The 20,968-nt window shown below is 44.2% G+C and overlaps 1 protein-coding gene across 1 annotated transcript; it reads right to left on the bottom strand.

Annotated features, from left to right (window-relative positions):
• Positions 1-972: 972 nt before the first annotated feature.
• On the bottom strand, positions 973-11,973 carry LOC134056077 (phospholipase A2-like). Its single transcript, XM_062512583.1, has 4 exons — positions 11,928-11,973; positions 8,642-8,807; positions 4,164-4,270; positions 973-1,136 (listed from the first exon to the last, which is right to left on the bottom strand). The coding sequence occupies exons 1-4, from the start codon at positions 11,968-11,970 to the stop codon at positions 973-975; spliced, it is 480 nt and encodes a 159-aa protein (XP_062368567.1). The 5' UTR covers positions 11,971-11,973.
• Between the last annotated feature and the right edge of the window lie 8,995 nt (positions 11,974-20,968).

The following is a 20,968-nucleotide window of genomic DNA, read 5'->3' as shown; positions in this document are numbered from 1 at the left end:
AAAACTACGTTATTCGGTGACATTTGGAGATGTCACATTTGGAGATGTGTTTCACTGCACCACAGACCAAACTTTCTGTTTCTGCAAAGGCAGATCTTGATCATGATCAGAGCAGGATGTTCCCTTCGCTTCAGCATATATGTTACTCTGTCACAGAATCACAGGCTAGGCAGGATGGAAGGGACCACAGTGGATCATCCAGTCCAACCTTCCTGCTCAAGCAGGATGATCCCAGAGTACATAGCACAGGATTGTGTCCAGGTGGGTCTCCAGGGAGGGCAACTCCACATTTTCTTTGGGCATTCTGTTTCCATGCTTGGTCACAGTAAAGAAGTTTTGCTTCCTGTTGAGGCAAAACTTGTTGTGCATCAGTTTCTACTCGATGCCTTCTTGTTCCATTGCTTGGCACCACCGAGCAGAGCCTGACACTCTCCCTTCAGTTATTCACAGATGCTGATGAGGTCCCCTCTCAGTCATCTCTTCTCAAGTCTGAACAGACCCAGCTCCCTCAGCCTTTCCTCATAAGAGAGATACTGCAATCTCTTAATCACTTTTGTCACCTGTTGTTTCTCCAGGGAGTGTCAGGGTAGTTAAAGTTCCCCACCAGAACCAGGGGCTGTGACAGTGAGGCTGCTTCAAGCTGCCTGTAGAAGCCCTCATCCATTTTTCCTTTCCTGGTGGCATGTAGCAAACACCAACAACAGTGTTACCCCTATTGGTCTGCCCTTTTTTCCTAACCCATGAGCTCTTGACTTGCTTGTTGTCCACCCAAAGGCAGACATCATTATATTCCAAGTGCTCTCTCACAGAGAGGGCAACTCCACCACTGCACCTTCCTGGTCTGTCTCTTCTCCCCATAAATCCTGGCCTGATAGAAATTCTCTCACACCATTGTTAGATCTGGAAAACAAGGAAAAAATTTATTCCACCACATTCAGGTTCAAATTGTTAGAAGAAAGGTTCCTAAAAAGACTATTCTGGCCCCCCATATCTGACATGGCAGGTAGGGTGAGTCTGTCCACATAAAAAGTCTGGCCAGAGGGTGAAGTATGGATTGTATGGGGCTGCTCCCCAGCACTTGGCTGCTTCTTGGTCACATAGGCACACCATTTTTTCACATCGGTCTGTCAGGTTATCTGCAAAAGAAAATGTGAGCCAGGGATGAGAGATTCTGTATTAAAGGCAAGAAACAGTTTTAGCAGGAAAAAAATCCCTAAAAAAGCAGCCCTTAGGGATCAAAGGCTATGGCAGCAGGACCAGCATGTTGTGTTGTGAGTGGATCTGACTCTCCCCTGCCCTCTTACTATCAACATGTCTGACCTTAACTGTGACAAAAAGCATCAGAAAGTAGCAGCTAAATGTAAATTGTCAATGCTTATAAAAAATCTGGTCAGCACAGAGCACTCCCTGCTTCTAGAACTGTGTGAACTATGAGGGTTTAATTCAGCAGTCAAAGATAAAAAGGAAAATTATTTTACCTTAACCTGAGGTAAAAATATTCCACTGTTCCTCAGTCGGTGAATTTCCCTTCTAACTCCTCCCTCTGCTAAACAGGCTGATTTCAAAAGAAAAAAACCACTACTTTAAAAGGAGGAGCCTCCCAGAAGGATATACAGAAACCTGAGGGCATCAGAAGACCCACCAGGCATTCTTCATTCTTGTTGTTCCTGTTGTATCTCTCTGATCACAGCAGAGGAGCCAAGGAGCTTTTCAGCAGACCCAGGTACCTGATTTTTATGAGCCAGCAGTTAACAAAGTGATCGAAGTCATATGTGGAACTATACAGAATGCAACCATATGACTACATGACCATAAATTACATCAAAGCCACTAGCTTAGAAGGCTACATTGCAAATGACTGAGTTTGGGTTAATGAACCTCATCCCACCTATAGGTGGTTTAAATGCAGCTGTTGGGTAAATATTATTTCAAAGCATAGTGCCTTGTTTATTTGAGGCTGCTACTATGGGTTATCCAACAGTCACAAATCCCTGCACTAGGCAAAGTTTAATGTGCCAGTACACGTGAGCTTCACTCCAAAACCAACTGCACCAAGTATAGGGTTTTTTTTCAGATTTCACTGGACTTCAATGGAGCAACCCTGTATCTGAAAACTAAAAAAAGCCCATGTTTCCTAAGCTGGTCTGAAGAACCACATATTTATTGGTAAAAGTATTTTAAGGGTCAATGAGGACTAAAGGCTACTTTTTCCTTAGCTGCAAGTCTTGCCTGTTACTCTCCTTGCCCCTCTGTTCCTTGAGCTCTTCCGATGCTGTGCCAGCAACTGTTATTCACACATGAGCACGGAAGTCTGGCTTTGTAACATTTCTGTTAGAGAGGAATGATTTTTTTGACCAGACCTCACAACTAACAGCCTTTTTTGTATTACAGATATCTATTGCATGGAACTTGCCTACAGCTGATGGCATATATCTGGACTGAAGAATATGGTTTTGCCAGTTTTTCTCATTCCACAAAGAAAACTACCTAATGGTAAAAAGAAGAAAAATACCAAGTAAAATGAGTTTCTGTTTATTTTACATGAAAATGTCTGTATTTATGATACAGTGTCAGGCAGCAGGCATCTAATTCCTGTTTCATTGAAATGACAGTGCAAACAATTCTGCTTCTAACACTTCTGGACATCATTACCCTGAGCTCAGCAAGCATGCCTGGAAATTTAATTAATCATCTCTTTTGTTTAAATTGGATCAGACATTATACCTTCACCAGTAAGACCTGCTGTGCTGTAGCTTGTGGTAGAAAATTTGCCTTCAAAGCACATTTCTCTTGTTCCTCCTCACTGGGGACACTAGGGGAGTGAAGCCTGCTGAGGGCTCGTGGAGAACAGTTGATGGATGCATCAGGTCTTGCCTGGACATCAGTTAAGGAATTAATGACATTTGTTTAACTCATGTTTCTTGGCCAAGTCAGAGCAACTACAGCCTACTGAAATCCTATGTCCACTCCCATGCACTCAGTGATACATCTCATATCTGCAACTTGGATTGCTCCTTCATAGCAAAGAGAAGCAGGACTTTTTTCCTGTAAAATGACTAGCAGAAAATATCAGTCAACTATGGAAATACAGGTAGGCAGGAGGGAGAGCAGTTGTACATTAAAGCAACATATTCCTTTGCCAGCACTTTATATTTAATAGATTGTTCTGGAACTTGGAAAAGAACAATTGCAGATGTGTTGTGTCCCATCCTCTATCTGCTGGTAGATCTTCAGCTGCTGGTGAGATTCAGGGTTGCACCAGTGGAATATGGTTTCCTGATAACGTAGAAATGGTCCTTTAATGTTTTAGCAAGTAACTTTGATCATTATGGGGATAAGTTTTACTCTCACAATTTATTTTCAAGCTTTCAAAGTGCTCTACAATGGATTTTAGCACCAGGAGCTTTCTGGAGACTTAGAAATACAAGTGACAAATTCTAAGACTCAAGTCATCTGGTGTAAGTCAAAACAAACTGTGTGAGACACTGACGGGCTGTGACTGCAATTCAAACCTTCTTAACTGGGTACCAGCTGTAGAGCTGAGCACAGCCCACACTTGCTGTCTGCCTGAAGCACTCAAGAGCATTTGATACTGCATGGTTCAAAATCCCTGCTTAAACCCCAGGACTTCAGGCTGGAGCCCCACATGGGGCAGAAGTACAGGCTGCAATCCTATTTAACCTGTCTTGCAGCCATGCTAAATAGGCTGGCTCTTCTCTACCAGCGCTTAAGGATAGTGAAAAAAGTGGACAGTCCTGCTGGAGGGACAGAACTGCAGTGGAAAGAGCCCACTTGAAGACCCACAGCTGTCGGAAAAGGCATGCTTAATGCCAGTGAGCAGAAAGTCTCCTTAGAGTCATCTGCATCCCTGCCAAACTAAGATGGCTTGTGGGCTCCATGGCCCCCACTCCTGCCCTTCAGCCTGGGGAGAGCTCAGGTTACCTGGAAGGGGTTGTTCTGGGGCTCCAGCTTTCCAGCTCCTGGCAAGGAATGGGCAGGGAGCTTCGAAGAGAACAGACACTGCCTAAAGCAGCTTTGAAAACAGCTTGGCAAACATAAACCTGCCTCTGGGGCCCCCAAAGCCCTTTGGTCAGCCTAGTGCCTGCAGAGGAGGGAGGGAGGGAGGGAGGGAAACCCCAGGCAACACGCCAGCCTTTCCTTACCGCACCGCACAGTGTTCTGCTCACATGCCCACTGGTAGCGCTGCACCTTGGGGTTGCAGCCTTCCTTCTCTGCCGTGTCGTAGCAGCAGTCGTGCCTGTGGCAGCACCTGGGAGATGTAAAAAGAGGGAGTTTGGGTGTCCTCCTGCATCCCTCCTGTTGGTGTGAACTCCAGGGCTGCTTTGCTCACATACAGCTCATGACAGCAGTGTACACCCCGGCCTGTCAGTAAATCATCTGCTGATGAAGCAAGTATCCTGGTATCTCTGGGAAATCTTGCATGTCTCAGGAGCTTGTTAATGCCATATTTGCTCCCATGACCATTGTGCTTCTTCCTCTGAACTTTTGCCCTCGTGAAAGCATGTGTGGTCAAGACATGGTAATCTGTCTGGAGTAGAAGTGTCCCTATAAGTTATGCTATTGTGGCTCACTGGTTTAGGCTTAGACCCGTCCCAAAACTTGGAATTTGGATGTTTCTTGCCTTCCTCAATATCACTAAAAAGTTATATTTCTTCAGTTCACCTAGACCTGCCATGTGCTCCTCAGCCTATAAATGTTCTCAGGGCAGGCTACAAATTAATCAGTGTCAATGGTGAAATTCACATCAATTAACTTAAGAACCTTACAAACCATCTACATCTAAGGCATTCACCTATCTTCCCTCTGTGCACATCTGCACCATAGTTCACATGTTCATGCTGCAGACATCTAACATAGGGTGAAAAGCATCAGATTTGAAAGTGCAATTGTGTTTCACTGACCATAGAGGGAATGAGGATGAGTAGCTTAGCTGATTATATCTGTCTTATGGACTAGTTAGTGAGATAATTCTCACTGTCAATTACTTCTGAATTTATAGGAAACTTGACCTCACTTGAATATTATTCTGGTACCTTAGGGACTCAAATTCCATTGAGAAAAGATTCAGCACTTAGAGACATTCTCTGCTGAATAACCAAGGTTGTTTCAGCAAGGATGCAAGGTCAGAAGCTGGAGCCAGAGCTCAGTGATCTCCTGTATTTCCAGAAGGCATCCCTGCAAGATCACTGTGACTCTACAGAGAAACCACTCTATGAACTCGGAAAAATTGAGGCAGGCTGATTTTATATAAAAAACCTGAAGCTCCAGCAAAGCCTAATCCATCCTCAGGGGAATGATAGGTAGCAGTGCAAGCCCATCACTTGTGTCTCATATATGGGACACTGAGCACTGGAGGCTGTGGTAGAGAGCCAGCTATAGAAACCAAAGGTTTGTGAGGTCTGGGGAGTGAGTCAGTAGCCAAATTGGTAAAGTTGGTGTCAGTGGTGGGGGAGTGTGGGGACAAGAACAATGTGAAGGTAGACAGGCAAAGGGAGGTGTTAGGAGCCTCTGTGCCAAGGGAAAGAAACTGCTCTTTAAGGAGAGCCAGAGGGAACAAACAAAAAGAGAGGTGGAAGTGAGGACAGATAGGGGGCAAAAGATGTTCTATGAATCAGGCAAGGATAAGCAAATGAGCACTGAATTTGCACAAGTGAATGGTGCTCTAGCTAGCTGTGAGAATTCACCGCTCTGTATCTGGCTTGGCAAAACTTGGGGAAGTTGCATAAACTCTGCAGGACCACAGGATTTGGGGCACAATTCTGCTTCCCCTTACAGCAGCTCCTCCTGATGATCCCCACAGCTGCAGCAGGGTGACAAGTAGTTTACTCCAACACAAAGCATGAAGACCTTTGGCTCCTATTTTACAAACATCTGAAAGAACTGCGAAGGAAGGAAGACTACAGGATCCCATTATCCTTTGCCACCTTCAGATGGTCCCCTCCTGTCTGGAAATGTCCTTTGCTGCACGTGGGTCAGAGTGGTGCTAAGCTTTTAATAACCTGCTAACATTCGGTTACACCAACACAGAGACAGCCAACAGCACGGCAGAGCACTGGTCATCAGCGGGTGGCAAACAAACACAACTGTGTCACCTGGATAGTAAACAACCTGCTCATCAGGGCTGCGCTAGGAGACAGCCCTAATGGCTACAGACAGCTCTGGCTGGTCCGCCGGGATCAGCTGGTCAGACCCCTGCTGTTGAGCAAATGACAGTAAGGTAAGAATTTGTCACATTGTGTTTGTCACATCAACAGCACCCTCATTTCTGTGTGTCTTTTCCTTTTGCTTTAACGTTGAAACAGAGGGGAAATCTTTGCTTTAACGTTGAAACAGAGGGGAAATCTTACTCTTTCCTATGAGTTTGCCAAGATTTAACAGTTGGATGCAATGATCTTAGAGATCTTTTCCAGCCTTAATGATCCTGTGACTTAGATGAGTCACAGAGGCACCCTACCTTTCATGGGGTTTTCAGGGAAGTGCTGAGCACCCTCAGGTCTTACTTTATAACATAGGTGCTGCAGCAATCCAGTGGAACTGAAAGGAGAATGAGAAACAAATCTATTGACTATGTGGAAGCAATGTCATTATACCTTGAAGTGATGGAACTGAGAGAGGAACAAAAGGCAAAAGGTAATTACCGACAACAGAACATCAAAGTCAGTATGTGGAATAAACCTTATAAAAGGATTACCCACTCAATGGCTTTTTTTTTCCTTTTGCACATAAAAGAGAGGTGCTTAGAAGCACTCTTGCCCTGTCTAGACACATTGACTGAATTACACACAAGAAAATTATTCCTTTTGTAAGGGTCTCCATAACAAACCTAGAGGATCAAGGGGGTGAATAATTTCAAACCGCATTTGTCACTCACAGCCAGTAGTTTTACCACTCTTTTTTAGAATGGCAAATATGGAAAATAATATGGTCACTTTGACAGGTGTGGGGTACTCAACCACCCTAATCATTAGAGTAGTTCTTAGTAACAGATGTCAGTATCTCTCTAGCAAACAGAAAATTGAAATTTTTAGGGTCAAATCTAGTGTGGCAATGCTGATTCTTCCTAGCTAAGACTTAAATAAAACTTTTAAGTTTTTCTACAGCAGCCAAGCATTGCAGCTGAGGAATAATAATGAATCTACTTAGAGGATCAAGCTTCCCTTCTACAAACTATCTGATATTTTGAGGCATTTCCACTTGCAAAGTCTCATTTTCTGCCTTTAGGATAATATCCTAAAATACTCTGTAAAATTTAAGCAACAGCAGAAACATTGGCTGATGAACACATTGCCATATTTACGCTTTTTCAGGAGTGCTGACTACTTGCATCTCCCAAGGTCACATAAATTTGGATGTCACTCAACCTCTATGGAAAACAGCTTTTAGGTCACTCTACTCAGACCTTCAATAAAAGCAGTACTCCAAATTAGTGAAGTAATGTTTTACTTTCAAGGCTTTATTGTGAAATTTGTTAAAGGATAACAAAAATATTTAAACACCTTATATACACTGCTATAGATGAGCACTGTGATAAGCACACTGTGATAAGCAGGTCAAAAGATATTACTGCAGTTACTCATCATTTGTGAGGCCTATAATGACTGTTTCATAGATGAAATATTTCACAGACAAATAAAGGGAAATGATGAGAGGGCTTTGGGAGTGAAACATCTCACTGCATTAATGAAGACAGCTCCATTAGTCTTAAAGGACATCTTTTCTTCCTTCTCCCACACCCCCCTCCCTTTTTCTGTCATTCCAATTCAGTGAAAACTGGTTTTATAGCAACCTGCAAAGTCTCCAGCAGCAAGATATTCAGGAAAGCTCAGTTTCCTTCCCAGTGAGCTACAGACTACCTTCACCCCTGCTAAAAGCAGAGCTTACTACTAGCACCTGGTCTGTTGACTGCAGATAGACTTGTGTGCTTTGACTTTGATATAAACCTGGCAAGATTGCAAATACCAGGCTCAGAGCACACAAGAGTCCACTATCCTCAGTTTTACTCTCATTTACTTTCTTTATTCTCATTGCACAGAACAGGAAAGAAGCCTTTGACTGCAATACCTTCAACACTTGTTGGGAATAACAAGCCAAACATGTTTTATACTAAGAAAGGAGGAAATAACACCATTCTATCCATTATTGTTCTACCTTGATTCAGTGTGAACTAACAGCCACTTGAAGGCAACAGGTTTGATTACTCCTTGCAAGGATATGGATTTCTTAAAGAGGATAAACAGTGATACTTCCATTGCTTCCATTTAAGGACCTGGTGAAATAACCATCCAAATACCTTGGATTACACTCTTTTTGTCAGGCAAGGTATGATATCTATGAAAAAAATTCAGCTATTTCAAGAAATTACATCCTAGTTTCTGCTTTGCCCTCTACCCCATATAGTAGAAGGTCCTAAGAGCTTTGGTGTCATCCAGAAGGAGGTTAAGCTCTCGCTCAAATCCCAAGTGACACATGGGTCATCACTTACAAATGTCCAGGATGTTCATAAATATAAAGTTCCCTGCCCACAAGGCAACAAATGAGTCGGTGGAGTCACAGTAGCACAAACAGAAAGAAGCAGGGAGATCTGCATTGTTTCTGGACACATAGCTGAGGTTTCTCTTACCAGTCTGTTTTATCTTTAGGCCAGCCTCGTCCTCCCAGTCCACAGTAGCACCCATAGCCAATATATGCCAAGGGAGACCGTCCTGTGCCACACGTAATGGCTCCAGCTAGTTCAATGATTCCTCGAGTGTGCAGTGAATGGGACTTTCCCAGAGCACCTTTCCAAACTGCAAAGACAGGACATGCTTACACACAAGGATTAAACATCCCTGCTACTGATTTTCCTGCAGTCATTAAAGGGAGATGGTTTTGATTTTGACTGGTTGGTTGGGTGCAGCCCTGACAATCTAACTAGTCATGACATTCAGCTGGCAAAGGGTACTTACTCTGCAGGGAGCTTTGCCTGAGGTCTGGGATAATCAAAAGGTGGCTACAGAAATTCCCAAGCATGCTATTTCTTTCATAGGAGTTCAATTCAAGCAGGACTTACTAGTTCTTGTGAACCTAGTGTGTGATTGCAGCTGTATTGCACCTGGAAGCAGTGTGCCTGGTCTTGCACATCATGGAGCCCAAGATCTGTCAAGCTTTGCAGGGTCTGTGCCAGCACCATGCAGGGCCACCTGAGCGTCACTGCACCCCACAGCTCCCAAACCTGGGACAGTTTTCCAGCTATGCTATGGTCCTGACTGGAACATAAAGCAGCAGAGTACTGCCAGGCAAACAGACCTAACCAGGGCTCTGTGGAAAGAAATAAAGTTTCTGTGTTACTCAAGATTTCTTATGTTATCCAACTTTCCCTTACTATTCAGGATCTTTTAACCCATTTTCCAGGTGGCAAAACATACTGGTAGTCCTATTAATCTGCATAGAGGGACAGCTACTTGCCCCTAAGCCTGTAAAGTACATACTTTGTCAAGGACAAAGTTCCTCCATTAGCCAAGATATATATGTAGCCAGTTCCTCTTGAGACTCTGGAAATGTTGGCAACACTTGCATCTGCCTTCATCAATATGTTTCACCTAAGTCATAACTGATGGGCTGCAGTAATTTGAGGAAAAAAAGAAGAAAGGAGCTCTGTGTCAGCTGGAGTGTGTGGATGGCCACCCAAACCAGTCTGGAGATTTCTGAGTTTCAAATCTTTCTAACAGTCTTGTGATTTTGCATGTTAATTCAGAACTTTTTCAGAAACCACAGGCTCAGTCTTGCAGTGACTGTTGTGGAAACCTCAAACCACTGTGATCCTCATTTACAAACATTGCTTATAGTGCCGTAGTGACAGATAGGAGCATTTCATGCCTGGATTTACTGTGAAGGACCAAATGCACATTGCACTGCTCTATTGGTAGGATCAAAATCCTTATCCCACCCATGCACAGCCACTCCAAAATCAAACAGGGGGACTTTCCTGCATGCTTGGATAGAGAGGGAGGTGACACCAGGGAGCTGGGAACTGGGACCTCACCACTGAAGCTGCTTTGCCACCTGCCCCTGGCTATTGCAGCACGCTTGACCTCTTCAAAATGTTGTGCAAACACGGCTAATTAATCCCCTTAACCACCCAAGGACTCAATACTATTATTAAAGCTGTTGCTTTCCTTTTAAAACCTAGCCTCTAATCGTCTTGCTTGGGCCTCTTCCCACATCTACTGGGCTAGCTTGCCCTCCAAGCCCAATCCAAATGCCAGTGAAGACAAGGAGGTTCTCTTCCCATGAAGGACAAGGCAGGGCTTTTCTCCCTCTCCCAGCCTGAACCCCCAGCAGGAACAGGTGCCACCATTTTCACCCTAGGGATTGACACCTCAGGCTGTCCTGACCCAACCTTAGTCTGCTTGCCGGGGCATTCCTCGGGGCATTCCTCTGGCATTAAATGCACATTCCTGAAAAAGTAAGTGGCCGACCTGCCCTTCACCTAAACACTACTTGAATGTTCAGGTTTCGTGCTAAAAACACATTGGATGGGTTTTATTAAGTACTAAAGAGACCACTTATTTTCCTTGTCTAAACAGCAAGGCTCCAAAGTTAGAAGGGGGCTTAGCTCTCAGGGGAAATCACAAGTAGTGAGCTGCTTTGAATTTAGGGGTATAAATAATGCTTTTTCAACCTGTTGCAGTCTGCAGACCCTAAAAATGTTTCAGTGGAGACAAAAACTTATTTGTAAGAATCCCAGCCTTATGACAAGCAGCTTGATTTTTTTTTTTTTAGCTGTCTTTCACTGGCCTCTTAAGCCTGGACTGCTGGGCTTGGTCTGTTGGCCACCAGCTGAAAATGGTTGAGGCCGGTGTAAGGTAACTGTACCTCACCCAGAAGAAGAAAGGCCATTCTTCTTTTGGGGATATCTTTGGGAATCAAAGAGCTGTAGTTAGAGTACAGAGCTGCCATGAAAGTGGAGAGAAAGCCCCAAAAGAAACTGAGTCCAAAAGACACCATTAGTGTGCTTAGGGCTATGTGTTCTGCAAGAGGCATCCAGGAAGCCTCTCATGTTCTTATTCTTTGAAAGCTGTCTAGTTTTTGAGCCAGCAGCATGTTGCTGCAGCTGAGAGGTCAACCCCAGCAAGTACATTTTTAATATTCAGGCACACAACTAATAACTTGACCAAGAACTAAAACTGCTTTCTTTATGTTAGGCAGCTGAGCTAACATGGCCAGGAAAGCCTTGTAAAAGTCTGAGTCTCCACAGCAGCCTGCTGCTAGCCCAATGTCCTGCTAGCAGCATGTCAAATCATTAGTTAAACTAGTGATGGAGCACCTTAGAGAAGAACATACCTGCAGAGAGGTGAGCAGAGGTGAATCTGACAACTTAGCACTATTTCCTGCTTAAACTGACAGCCTTTGCTGTAAATGAAGGCAGGGGTGTGTTTTTTCCTTTTAAAACTCAACTGCAGATATAACCTCAGATGTGCCAGTTTAGTGTTTTGTTGCCTCTGTTTGTAGGGTCTTTATGTTATCAGTCATTTATGGCTTTTATAAACAGAATTTTTAAAAATCATTTTAAGTTCAGATGCGTTGAAAACTGCTCACTCCATGGCCACTTGTATAGAAAGAAGGTATTTTTATGAAACATGGACACTAACAACTCTGTAGTAGAAAACTATTGAAAAAAGAAAAAGACCTGCGTTTATACAGTTTATGCAAACCATAGCTGGGGCTGGGAAGTGATGCAGGCAGGCAGCTCACTTACACAGTCCCTCACTATAAAGCTGACGATGATCTAGCAACACTTTTTTTTCCTCACTTGGCCAGATCAGGAGGTCCTGGCACGAAGCACACAAAGCTGACGGCAAGGGCAGAGGCTGTCCCTGGACAGGGGGAGGGATGGCAGGGCAGAGGGACCGAGAGGTGGTACTCACCTGCCTGAAGCAGCATCAAAATCAGCAGCTGGTGGGGGCCCATGGGGCAGATTGTTCCCACATTCGGGTACTTCGGGGTTCAAGTGCCTGCACTCCGGCGGTGCCTCGCCGTGCTGTCAAGTGAGCCGAGGTGTGGTTGTGCTAAACAATCCTCCCGGGCTCCTGCCCCCGGCTTTATATACACATGGCTCTGCGCCCGTCTGAAGTGAAACACCCTCTCCTGCGATGGCCCGGAGCCCCAGCGCGGGTCCGGTCCGTTCTCCCTGAGCGAGGGCTGGCTCTGTTTGCTCAGCATCGCCTTTGGGAGGGAGGGGCTGTTGGAAGCACATTAGGCTCCTAGGCTCTAGGACAGCCCAAGACCCAGGCACTAAGCCAGGCTCCTTTAAGCTGTTTGCTTGCAGACCCTAGTTAACCTCTGAGAAGCTGTGGCAAAGTGAAGCCTTCAACCGGGATTTCTGTGGCTTGGGCTCATTTCTGTGGCATTCCCTTGGCAAGGATTTTCTCCTTTTATAGACCACCTCCCAGGGTATTTTTTAAAATTATTTTAAGACTGATTATTTTCATGTTTAAAGAAGAAAAGACAAAACTATAAAAATCTAACAGAAAGAACATTTAAGTGCAAGTACCTAACCATAAACTGACCAAAAGAGCTAATTTGGCAGCATTGTGAGGAATACATACCCTCTTGGCCTGTTGCTGCACCTAACATCAGTAGTTTTCTTGAAGACACATCACTATGTGGGTACCAGCTATGGTAGAAGACCAGCAGCTGGGTCCAGCCTGCTGAGCTTCTGGCCACAGAAGGCAGCCAGATCGAGAGATGGCCTCCCTGTTACACAGCCTCTGCTTGTATGAGGTCACAGGCAATGTGGGCAGGAGGAATGGCCACAGTTATTTTGTCTTTGGGCTTGAAACTGTTTTAAAACTCCTGCCTTCCTTGCACAGCAGCCACCTGACTTGTTGGGGTCTGAGCATCTGCCTCTTCCCTGGTGTGGGCATGATGGTCAAGGCAGGCTGCTCTGCTGGAGTTGAAGAGGAAGGGAAGAAGACTGCTTGCCCCTTCCTGGTCAAAGCCCAGGATTATCATAGCAGCACCCCTTGCCTAAGCTCCCTATACTAAAGCTGTGCTTCCCTTCTGAATGGCATGGGTTTAAATATTTGCTTGCTACACGTTGGTAGTTGAATCAAAGGTCATCAGCAAGTCGTTTATGGGGCTCCCTTCTGATGAGACCTGCCCCAGTGCAGCTGCCGTCACTCCTTGCCAAGCAACTTTTCAAGATACAGTACATCCTGGGTGCCTGTGATACAGGACAAACGAGACACCAGGACTGAGTAAATCTCATTACAATAACCAGCCTGAAATTTTCTGCCTACCACCACCCCAGTGATGGGCCATGTGCTGGCAGTAGGAGATGGGGAGGACAACTTGAGCACACCACTCACCCAGCTGCTCCTTCCCCTGCACTACCTCAGAGGGGCTCAGGAGGAGTTGCAAAGCTTCTACCTTTGGAAACCCCCTTCTGTAATTATTCATTTAGTCAAGTTATAATGCCAAATCACACAGAATCATAGAATCACAGAAACAGAATCATAAAACCACAGAAACATAGAATGTTTTAGGTTGGGAGGGATCTTAAAAATAATTTGAAACCTCTGCCATGGGCTCACCTTCCACTCAAACAGATTGCTTCAAGTGTCATTCACTGTCAACTTGAATGCTTCCCTGAATGAGGCATTCACAACATCTCTGGGTAAACCTGTCCCAGTGCCTCAGTGCCCTCACAGTAAAGGATTTCTTCCTAATATCTAATCCAAACCTACTCTTTTTCATTTAAAAGCCATTCTCCCTTGTCCTGTCACTACCAGCCCTTGGAAAAAGTCCCTTTTCCAGTTCTCTTGTAGCCCCCTTTAGGTACTGGAACGCTGCTTTAAGATCTCCCCAGAGCCTTTTTTTTTTTTTTCTATGATGAAAAGCCCCAGCACTCTATCTTCATAGGAAGGGTGCTCCTCCTCTCAGATCATTTCCATGGCTCTCCTATGGCCTCACTCCAGCAGGTTCACAGCATCCTTATGCTGGACACAATACCTCATGTGGGGTCTCACCAGATCTGAGCAGAGGGGGAAAACCACCTGCCTCAACCTGCTGGCTGCACTGCTTTGGATGCAGCCCCAGATGCAGTTGGCATTCAGGGCTGTGAGTGTTCATTGCCAGGTCATGTTGAGCTTCTTGTCCACCAATGGCCCCATGTCCTTCTCCTGGATCCATTCTCCACCCAGCCTGAGTTTTTGCTCAGGGTTGCAATGTGTGTGAATTGTTGCTAGCAAATGTTAGACCTTAAGAATGTAAGTTTGCAGAAAGAGGATAGTGGAGGACAGATGTGCTGTGATTAAAAGCTCTACGGACACAGGGCCTGTGAGAAGTGCAACAAAGAAGGCAGGCTTTGAAATGCCATGTGGGGTCTGGCTGAACTACAGCCTGTTAGAGTAAACCCCACCCCTGACAGGTACCTGGCTGGCCCAGTTCTTAATTTGGGACCAAGAGGGAGTTGTGAAGAAACTCTGAAGATGCTTTACAGGATTTCTGGGATGCCCAAGTCCAGAGGAACTGTCACCAAAAGTATCTACTCTGATTCGGATTTATCAGAATAATTTGGATTTGAAAACAGACACTTAATCTTGTTCTTCCAAAGCCTTGCTGATTTATAAACCAGATCAAAAAAGATATTATAAAGTTTCAGATCACAAATTAATTCTATTCTTCCCATTCTCACAGCTCCCCAAATAACAGATTCATTCTGGCCCCCCCATTCAGCAACAAATACAAAATAAAGAAATAGATACTCCTGTTATAGCCAAATGTATCTTCAGTTTTGGAAGAAGACTACTTCAGGGTATTAAGAAGGGATGCCCGAACTGAACTTTAAAACACAAAGCGGAGTTAATATATCATATCCTCATGGTTGTTTCATATCATAGACTGGTCAACCTTGTTAATCTGTGCAAGTACTGATTACTGTTGCCTACATTAATCAGCATATTTATTAAATAGTATTAAATGCTAATCATGTTCTAACTGTGTTACAAGAAATGCACTGGGATTATGAGGGCATTTCTAGTACTGTTTAGGGCAAAATTATTTTGAGCCTCAGGTCACTTGTGTCGGGCAATCAGTCTGTACTGCTGGGGGACTGTTTCTTCAGATAAACTGGCTCTGCTGAAAACATTCCCCTTGGTGTGTAGCACCAAACCAGCTGGCCCTCAGGCGTGGTAGCACTTCATACTCTTGGGCTTGTTGTTGATAAACAGTATTTGGGAAAAGTCTTCAGTTGAAGGGGAGAAGAAATTTGTAAGGAATCCACAGTTTTTAACAAGGCTTACCCAAGGAAGTTCAACACGTCAGATCTTCTTGTAGAAGGTGGGCTGTCCTTCATCTCCTAGAGGCTGTGCTTCCTCAAATAAAATACCCAGCCACTTCTGTGGATGTTGCCACCAGCCTCAAGAAGAGATTTCTGTTCAGTGCCAGGAGAATCAATGGTGCTTTTGTTGTCCAGGCCAAGGAGTTTTCCTATGAGTAGCAGAAGAAAATTTCTTGCAATACCATGAGCATTAGAGATTCCGTAAAGGATCTGCCCCTCCAAAGACTAGGAAACTGGAGACTGAAGGATACAGAATGACTGTTTGGGTAGTCAGAATTAGAAGAGAAAATCAGTTCTAAAGAGAACCAAACTCCACATTACTTGTTTAGAGGAAGAAAAGTGAATCTAAGACAGCCACATGATTTCTGATGACATAACCAGTTATAGAGTTAACATAGTAATATAATAAGTAAACAGTCTTGTTTAATATTGTTTTGTATGGAAGGTCTGGACATATTTTAAGGGGGGAAAAGCCCAGTCAGTCTTTAATGAGGAAAGGCATTATTATTATTATTATTATTATTATTATTATTATTATTATTATTATTATTATTATTATATTATCATCATTATCATCATTATTTCCATTTTCTAAGTCAGCCCCAAAATGAATTCTAAAAGCGCCTCCTGGTTTGAGGGTGTCTGGTATGCATCTCCTTGAGTTTCACTGCTGCTGTGTGCTGGTCTCATCTTGATGGTGGCATTTCTGAAAAGTGAAGCTGGATGGCTCCAGTCTGCAGTACCCCCTCAGTCAGTGCCTGCTTTTGTCTATAGCCACACACCCCCCCCTTCAGGTGACAAAGGCAGAACCTCACCTCTCAAGATTTCACTGTCACAGTTTTCTCCCAGCAGTCTCAGAAGGTGCTGTCTCCTGAGCTGACTGTGGGGGACTTTCTGAAGTAATTTCTACACATGTTGTTCCTCTTCTGCACACTTTCTTGCACTCCTCCCATGATGGAGTGGACCTCATGGTCTGCATGTATAACCTGCTGGAGGGAAGGCAGGTGGAGCTGACAGGAGCCAGGAAATGATAGGGGGTTGAAGCAGGAGAGTAATATGATATGCTGAGGGAACAGCAGCTTCTTCCTTAACAGCATTGCTGAATGTGGGGTAAACACTGTGGGCTGTGTGCTAGAGAAGAGCTACACTGCCCTAGCTGGCTGCCTTACCACCCTCACAGCTACCTCCATCCAGCCTTTATGAGGATCTGTAACCACACAAGGTCTGTTAATTTCACACGAAAACCAGAGTTGCATTCCTTCACACATTCCTTCCACAAACCATGGATGGAGGAGATGCAATCCAAAGAGAGATGGGGTGCAGGTGTCCTATTGTTGTGCAGTCACTGCAGGTCCCAGCTTCCTTCTTTTGTTGTCACTGGGAACATCAAGACTTTCCCAGCCTTCTTCTCCCAAGTGTTAAAGACACTGTTATGCTGAGGCCTCCAGAAGCACCCATTTCCTTGTTTGTTCTGCCCTTTAGCTGTAGAGCAAGTAGCAGGCTGGCCGCCTGAGAGACAGGTTCACACAGGAGCAGGGAGGTTGTTGTGTCCTCCAGAAAATGTTGGGTTTTCGTGGAACACGCATAACCCACTGCAACTATCAGGGAAAGGGGGCCATGACTCCAAAAAGGTTTTCAAGACTACAGTCAATGTCCCTTCGCCACAGATAGTCAGAAATCAGAAACACAGCATGTCCTGGCAGTGTAGAATCTGTGGCCATCACCACCTGGGGACATTGCTATTGATACAAACCAGGGACAAGTGCATCTTCTTGGAACCACACTGAGCATTACCTGTAGCAAAAGACAGGAATACATGATCAGCTGAGAACTTTGAGACAGCTGGCTTTCAATTTAGAGCCCTGGTGACACTGCCCAGTTAAAAGATAAAGTAAATGGGTACACGTTGAATAAAACTGTCTTCTTTCAATACTGACACCCCCCTCAAGCTGCTTTAGCCTGTGAGATCCACCGAGAGGTTTGGCTGCTTCATCCAAGAGGAGACCAGGGAACACCCACACACAGAGATGAACATAAAGTCTGGTATCCAAAACAAGTTCCTGGAATGCCTCTGGGTTCCCTGAAAAAGAATGACTAACATAAATGTTTGTGCTCATTTAACAGGAACCCCTGTTACAGACAAAGCTGAAAGACCCATGACACTAATTCATACCAATGACACCAAGATTCATGATACTAATCCAGACTCAGAAGCCCACTAAAATACTTGGTTTGATGCGTCAGTGTTTTGAAGTCTGTTGTTTAAATTCATGGGCAGACCTCAAAATAGCAAAATGGTACTTATTTTTTCTTTTCTGGTTCTAAAGTTAATGTAAACAGAGGTGTTTTCATAGATCCTTCTCAGAGACAGAGGAAGGGATGGCCTCGGTGGGAAAGGTGTAATACCAACCACCACATAAAATTCTTATTCCACCTTTGCAAATTCATTTCAATCCTGACAACTCTAGACCACTATCCTCACTCAGCTGTGATAGTATATTCCAGTGCTGCCTATCTATGTAGTCTGCTGTGCACTGTCTGGTTAATTTCTCATTTGCCCACTGTTTAGACTTCATTTTCCTTTTTTTCAATTGCTAAAAGTTTTCCTGCTTCTACACTTGCCATCTCATTTCTCTTTCCTTCTGCCTTTTTTCCCAACATACCATTTCCACCTACAATGGCATAAATAGCTTGGAGACTCACACTGGTAACTGTCTCCAGCCTCAGGCAGCAAGAGACACAGAAAAGTGCTTTTTTACTGAAGCCTTCCATTTATAACAGTAAACAGTGGGTCCTGCTTAAATCAGGGAGCATTTGGGAGCTCTGAGTCTTCCACTTTTAAGAGGCAGGGCAATTAGAGAATTCCTGAAGGAAAGAGGATGTATATTACGTCTGCTCCATTATTCAGATTGTAAATTAGGATGCATCAAGTGTACTTGAATAATGTCTCCTATGTTTGTTATCTCAGTATATAAAGAATAAGTCAATAATGGGCTAAATTTTAGGTGGTGTTGCTTCTCCTGCAGGAAATGGGAGATCATCCCCTGAAGAAACTACTATGATGGTTCACTATCAGCTTTCCTGTAGCCCTTCTGAAGGCTGGCCATGAGCTCAAGTTTACTGCTATAGACTTACCAAAAGAAACACTGGATAGCAAAGGTTTAGCTGCTCTCTTTTCTTGACATCAACCAATGCTACATATGGCAAGTGAAACCATGACAGCAAGCTTTTAGTCATTCCTGCAATCCATCTGCAGTTCATCAGACCAGGATTTTGTTAACCTACATGGAGACACACAGTTAATCTTATATTAATTAAAGTACTCTAGAAATTCCTCTTCGTTATTTCCATAATCACAGTCTGAATTATCAAGCCCAAGCTCAAATACTGTACTTCAGACAGTGGATATCCTTCCACAAGTGCTTCAAAACCTCTCTTTCTATAGATATATACACATCTGCACCAACATTTATAGTCACTACTGCTACCTTGTTCTGTTATGTGACTCACCACCTCTGCTGCTTTGGAAATTGCTGTTTTCTGAGTTCCACATTGGGTATATTAAAAGGTTTTGTGGGAAAAAAAGACAATGAAAAAACATCAGGACAGTGAAAAGAGCTTCACCCTTCAGGAAGAGGAGAGTAGATGGCTCTGCAATTTGTTCAGCTGGTACACAGTGCTCTGGGCTGGTCACTGTAGTCACCTGTAGGTTTGTGGTTTTTACCTGTCTGGCCAGCCCCTAGATGAGGGAACGCTGCCTGTATTACATCTCCTCTTCAGGCTTTTTTCTTGTAGCAGGTAAATGACCACATTTGCAGTCCTAGTGCTAGTCCTCTCCTCCCTTACATGACAAGAGTTTATCAGATCAAATTCCATACCTCTGTGCCCAAGGACAGATTTGGTGAGGGCTGGATGCTGCTGTGCTCTGATTGCTGAAGAAGTTAGTGCCTTGTGCCTTGAGACACAGCAAGGAACTGCCAACACAGGAAGCCCTCAGCCTCATGGAGATCTCAATTCTCAGTCAAGCTGCCTCTTTTATATTCAGCAAATAATTCAGGTGAGACATTTTGATCATGACTTCATGTAGCCTTTTGCTTACAGGTATAGGAAATTTTCAACCTCTACCTTGCTCTTTTGTCTCTTTCTTAAAATAGACATAGTACTTACAGAACATTTAAGATTGCACTGAAGGACACAGTATATTTATAATATTAAGTGCTAATGTATGATTAGAATGCTGTTGGTTGTGAGGTGGTGGTATGAAATAAGAGGCTGTGCCTCATGAAATGTCTTATCACATCATGGATGCCAGGTCATCACTTGGGAGTTCAGGAGTTTACCCAGTTCCCAGCATACCAAGAAAACTGCCTGCAGTAAGAATGTCTGAACAGTTCACAGAAAAAAGATCTGCAAGATAAATTGGGTAAATTGATGTAGGGTGTGTGGCCTTCTAGGCTGGGTAGCAAAGAGTAGGTCAACTCCAGATAGCCCTAGTTAAAATGGCTCTGTTCTACTTCAGCACATTTTCTCACAGTCTAGACACTCCCCTTCCCACTTCATTCCATTGTGTATTTTGTCTCTTTTTGCATCTTGTTCCTTGCATCCCTGTATATCCCACTGGACATCAAGTACCTGATCTCTATCAGTCATATTTGCGCAGTAAGCAGCATCCATCTGTGCCTGAAGGTATTCTTGTAATTCTGAACAGCTCTGATATGTGTTGCAATCAGATCCTGAACTTTCTGACATAAGATTTATTGAAGGTTTCCTTATCTTCATAAGCAAAGCTATACTGGATACTCAATCCATTTGGGATGTATGAGAAGATGAAGCTTTTCTCTCAGCAGAAGAATGAGTGCGAACATTGGTAAAGCTTGTGCCAGCTCTTTGCCTACTCAGTTTCTCTCTGGCTTCTGCCTGGAAATTAGCTCAGGGGGCAACTCCATCAATATTTACTCCTATTTCTGTTGGATTGTGGATACAGATTTTTTTGGTTCTCAAACTCTCCTGCTGGGCAGGCAGTGTATTTACAGTGTGACAAGAGCTCCAAACGTGGGCTTCTTTGTGGAAACTTTCTGTCCATCACTCCAACCTGTTGAGGTCTGCACAGCTCTCTGGGGTACTGGCCACTCTTCCCAGCTTTATGTCATCAGTGAACTTGCTGAGGAGGCCTTCACCCAAGTAACTGATGGAGAAGTTAAACAATACTAGGCCCAGTATCTGGGGACACCACTAGTGATCTCCAATTAGACCCTGCACCACTTATTACAACCCTCTGGGATCTGCTGTTCATCCAATTCAATCCACCCCACTGTGCCCTCATCCAGTCCACACTCCGAGTTTGCCTATGAGGACACTTGTGAGAGACAGTGTCAAAAGCCTTGCTGAAGTCAAGGTGGACAATATCCACTGCTTCCCCCCCATCCACCCAGCTGACTTCTGCATTGTAGAACAACACAATCAGGTTGATGAAGCATGATTTACCTCTAGTGGATCCATGCTGACTACTCCTGATCTTCTTATCCACGTGAATAGAGTTGTCTCCAGAGTGAGGCGTTCCATTACCTTGCCAGGGATCGAGGCACTGGTCAGTTGGTTTCTTGACTTTATGCACTTCAGTACAAG

Source organism: Cinclus cinclus, chromosome 2 (genome assembly GCF_963662255.1).
Source record: "Cinclus cinclus chromosome 2, bCinCin1.1, whole genome shotgun sequence".
NCBI classification, from domain to species: Eukaryota; Metazoa; Chordata; class Aves; order Passeriformes; family Cinclidae; genus Cinclus; species Cinclus cinclus.
Note: the sequence above shows the minus strand (reverse complement) of the source record. Positions and strands in the feature narration are given on the sequence as shown.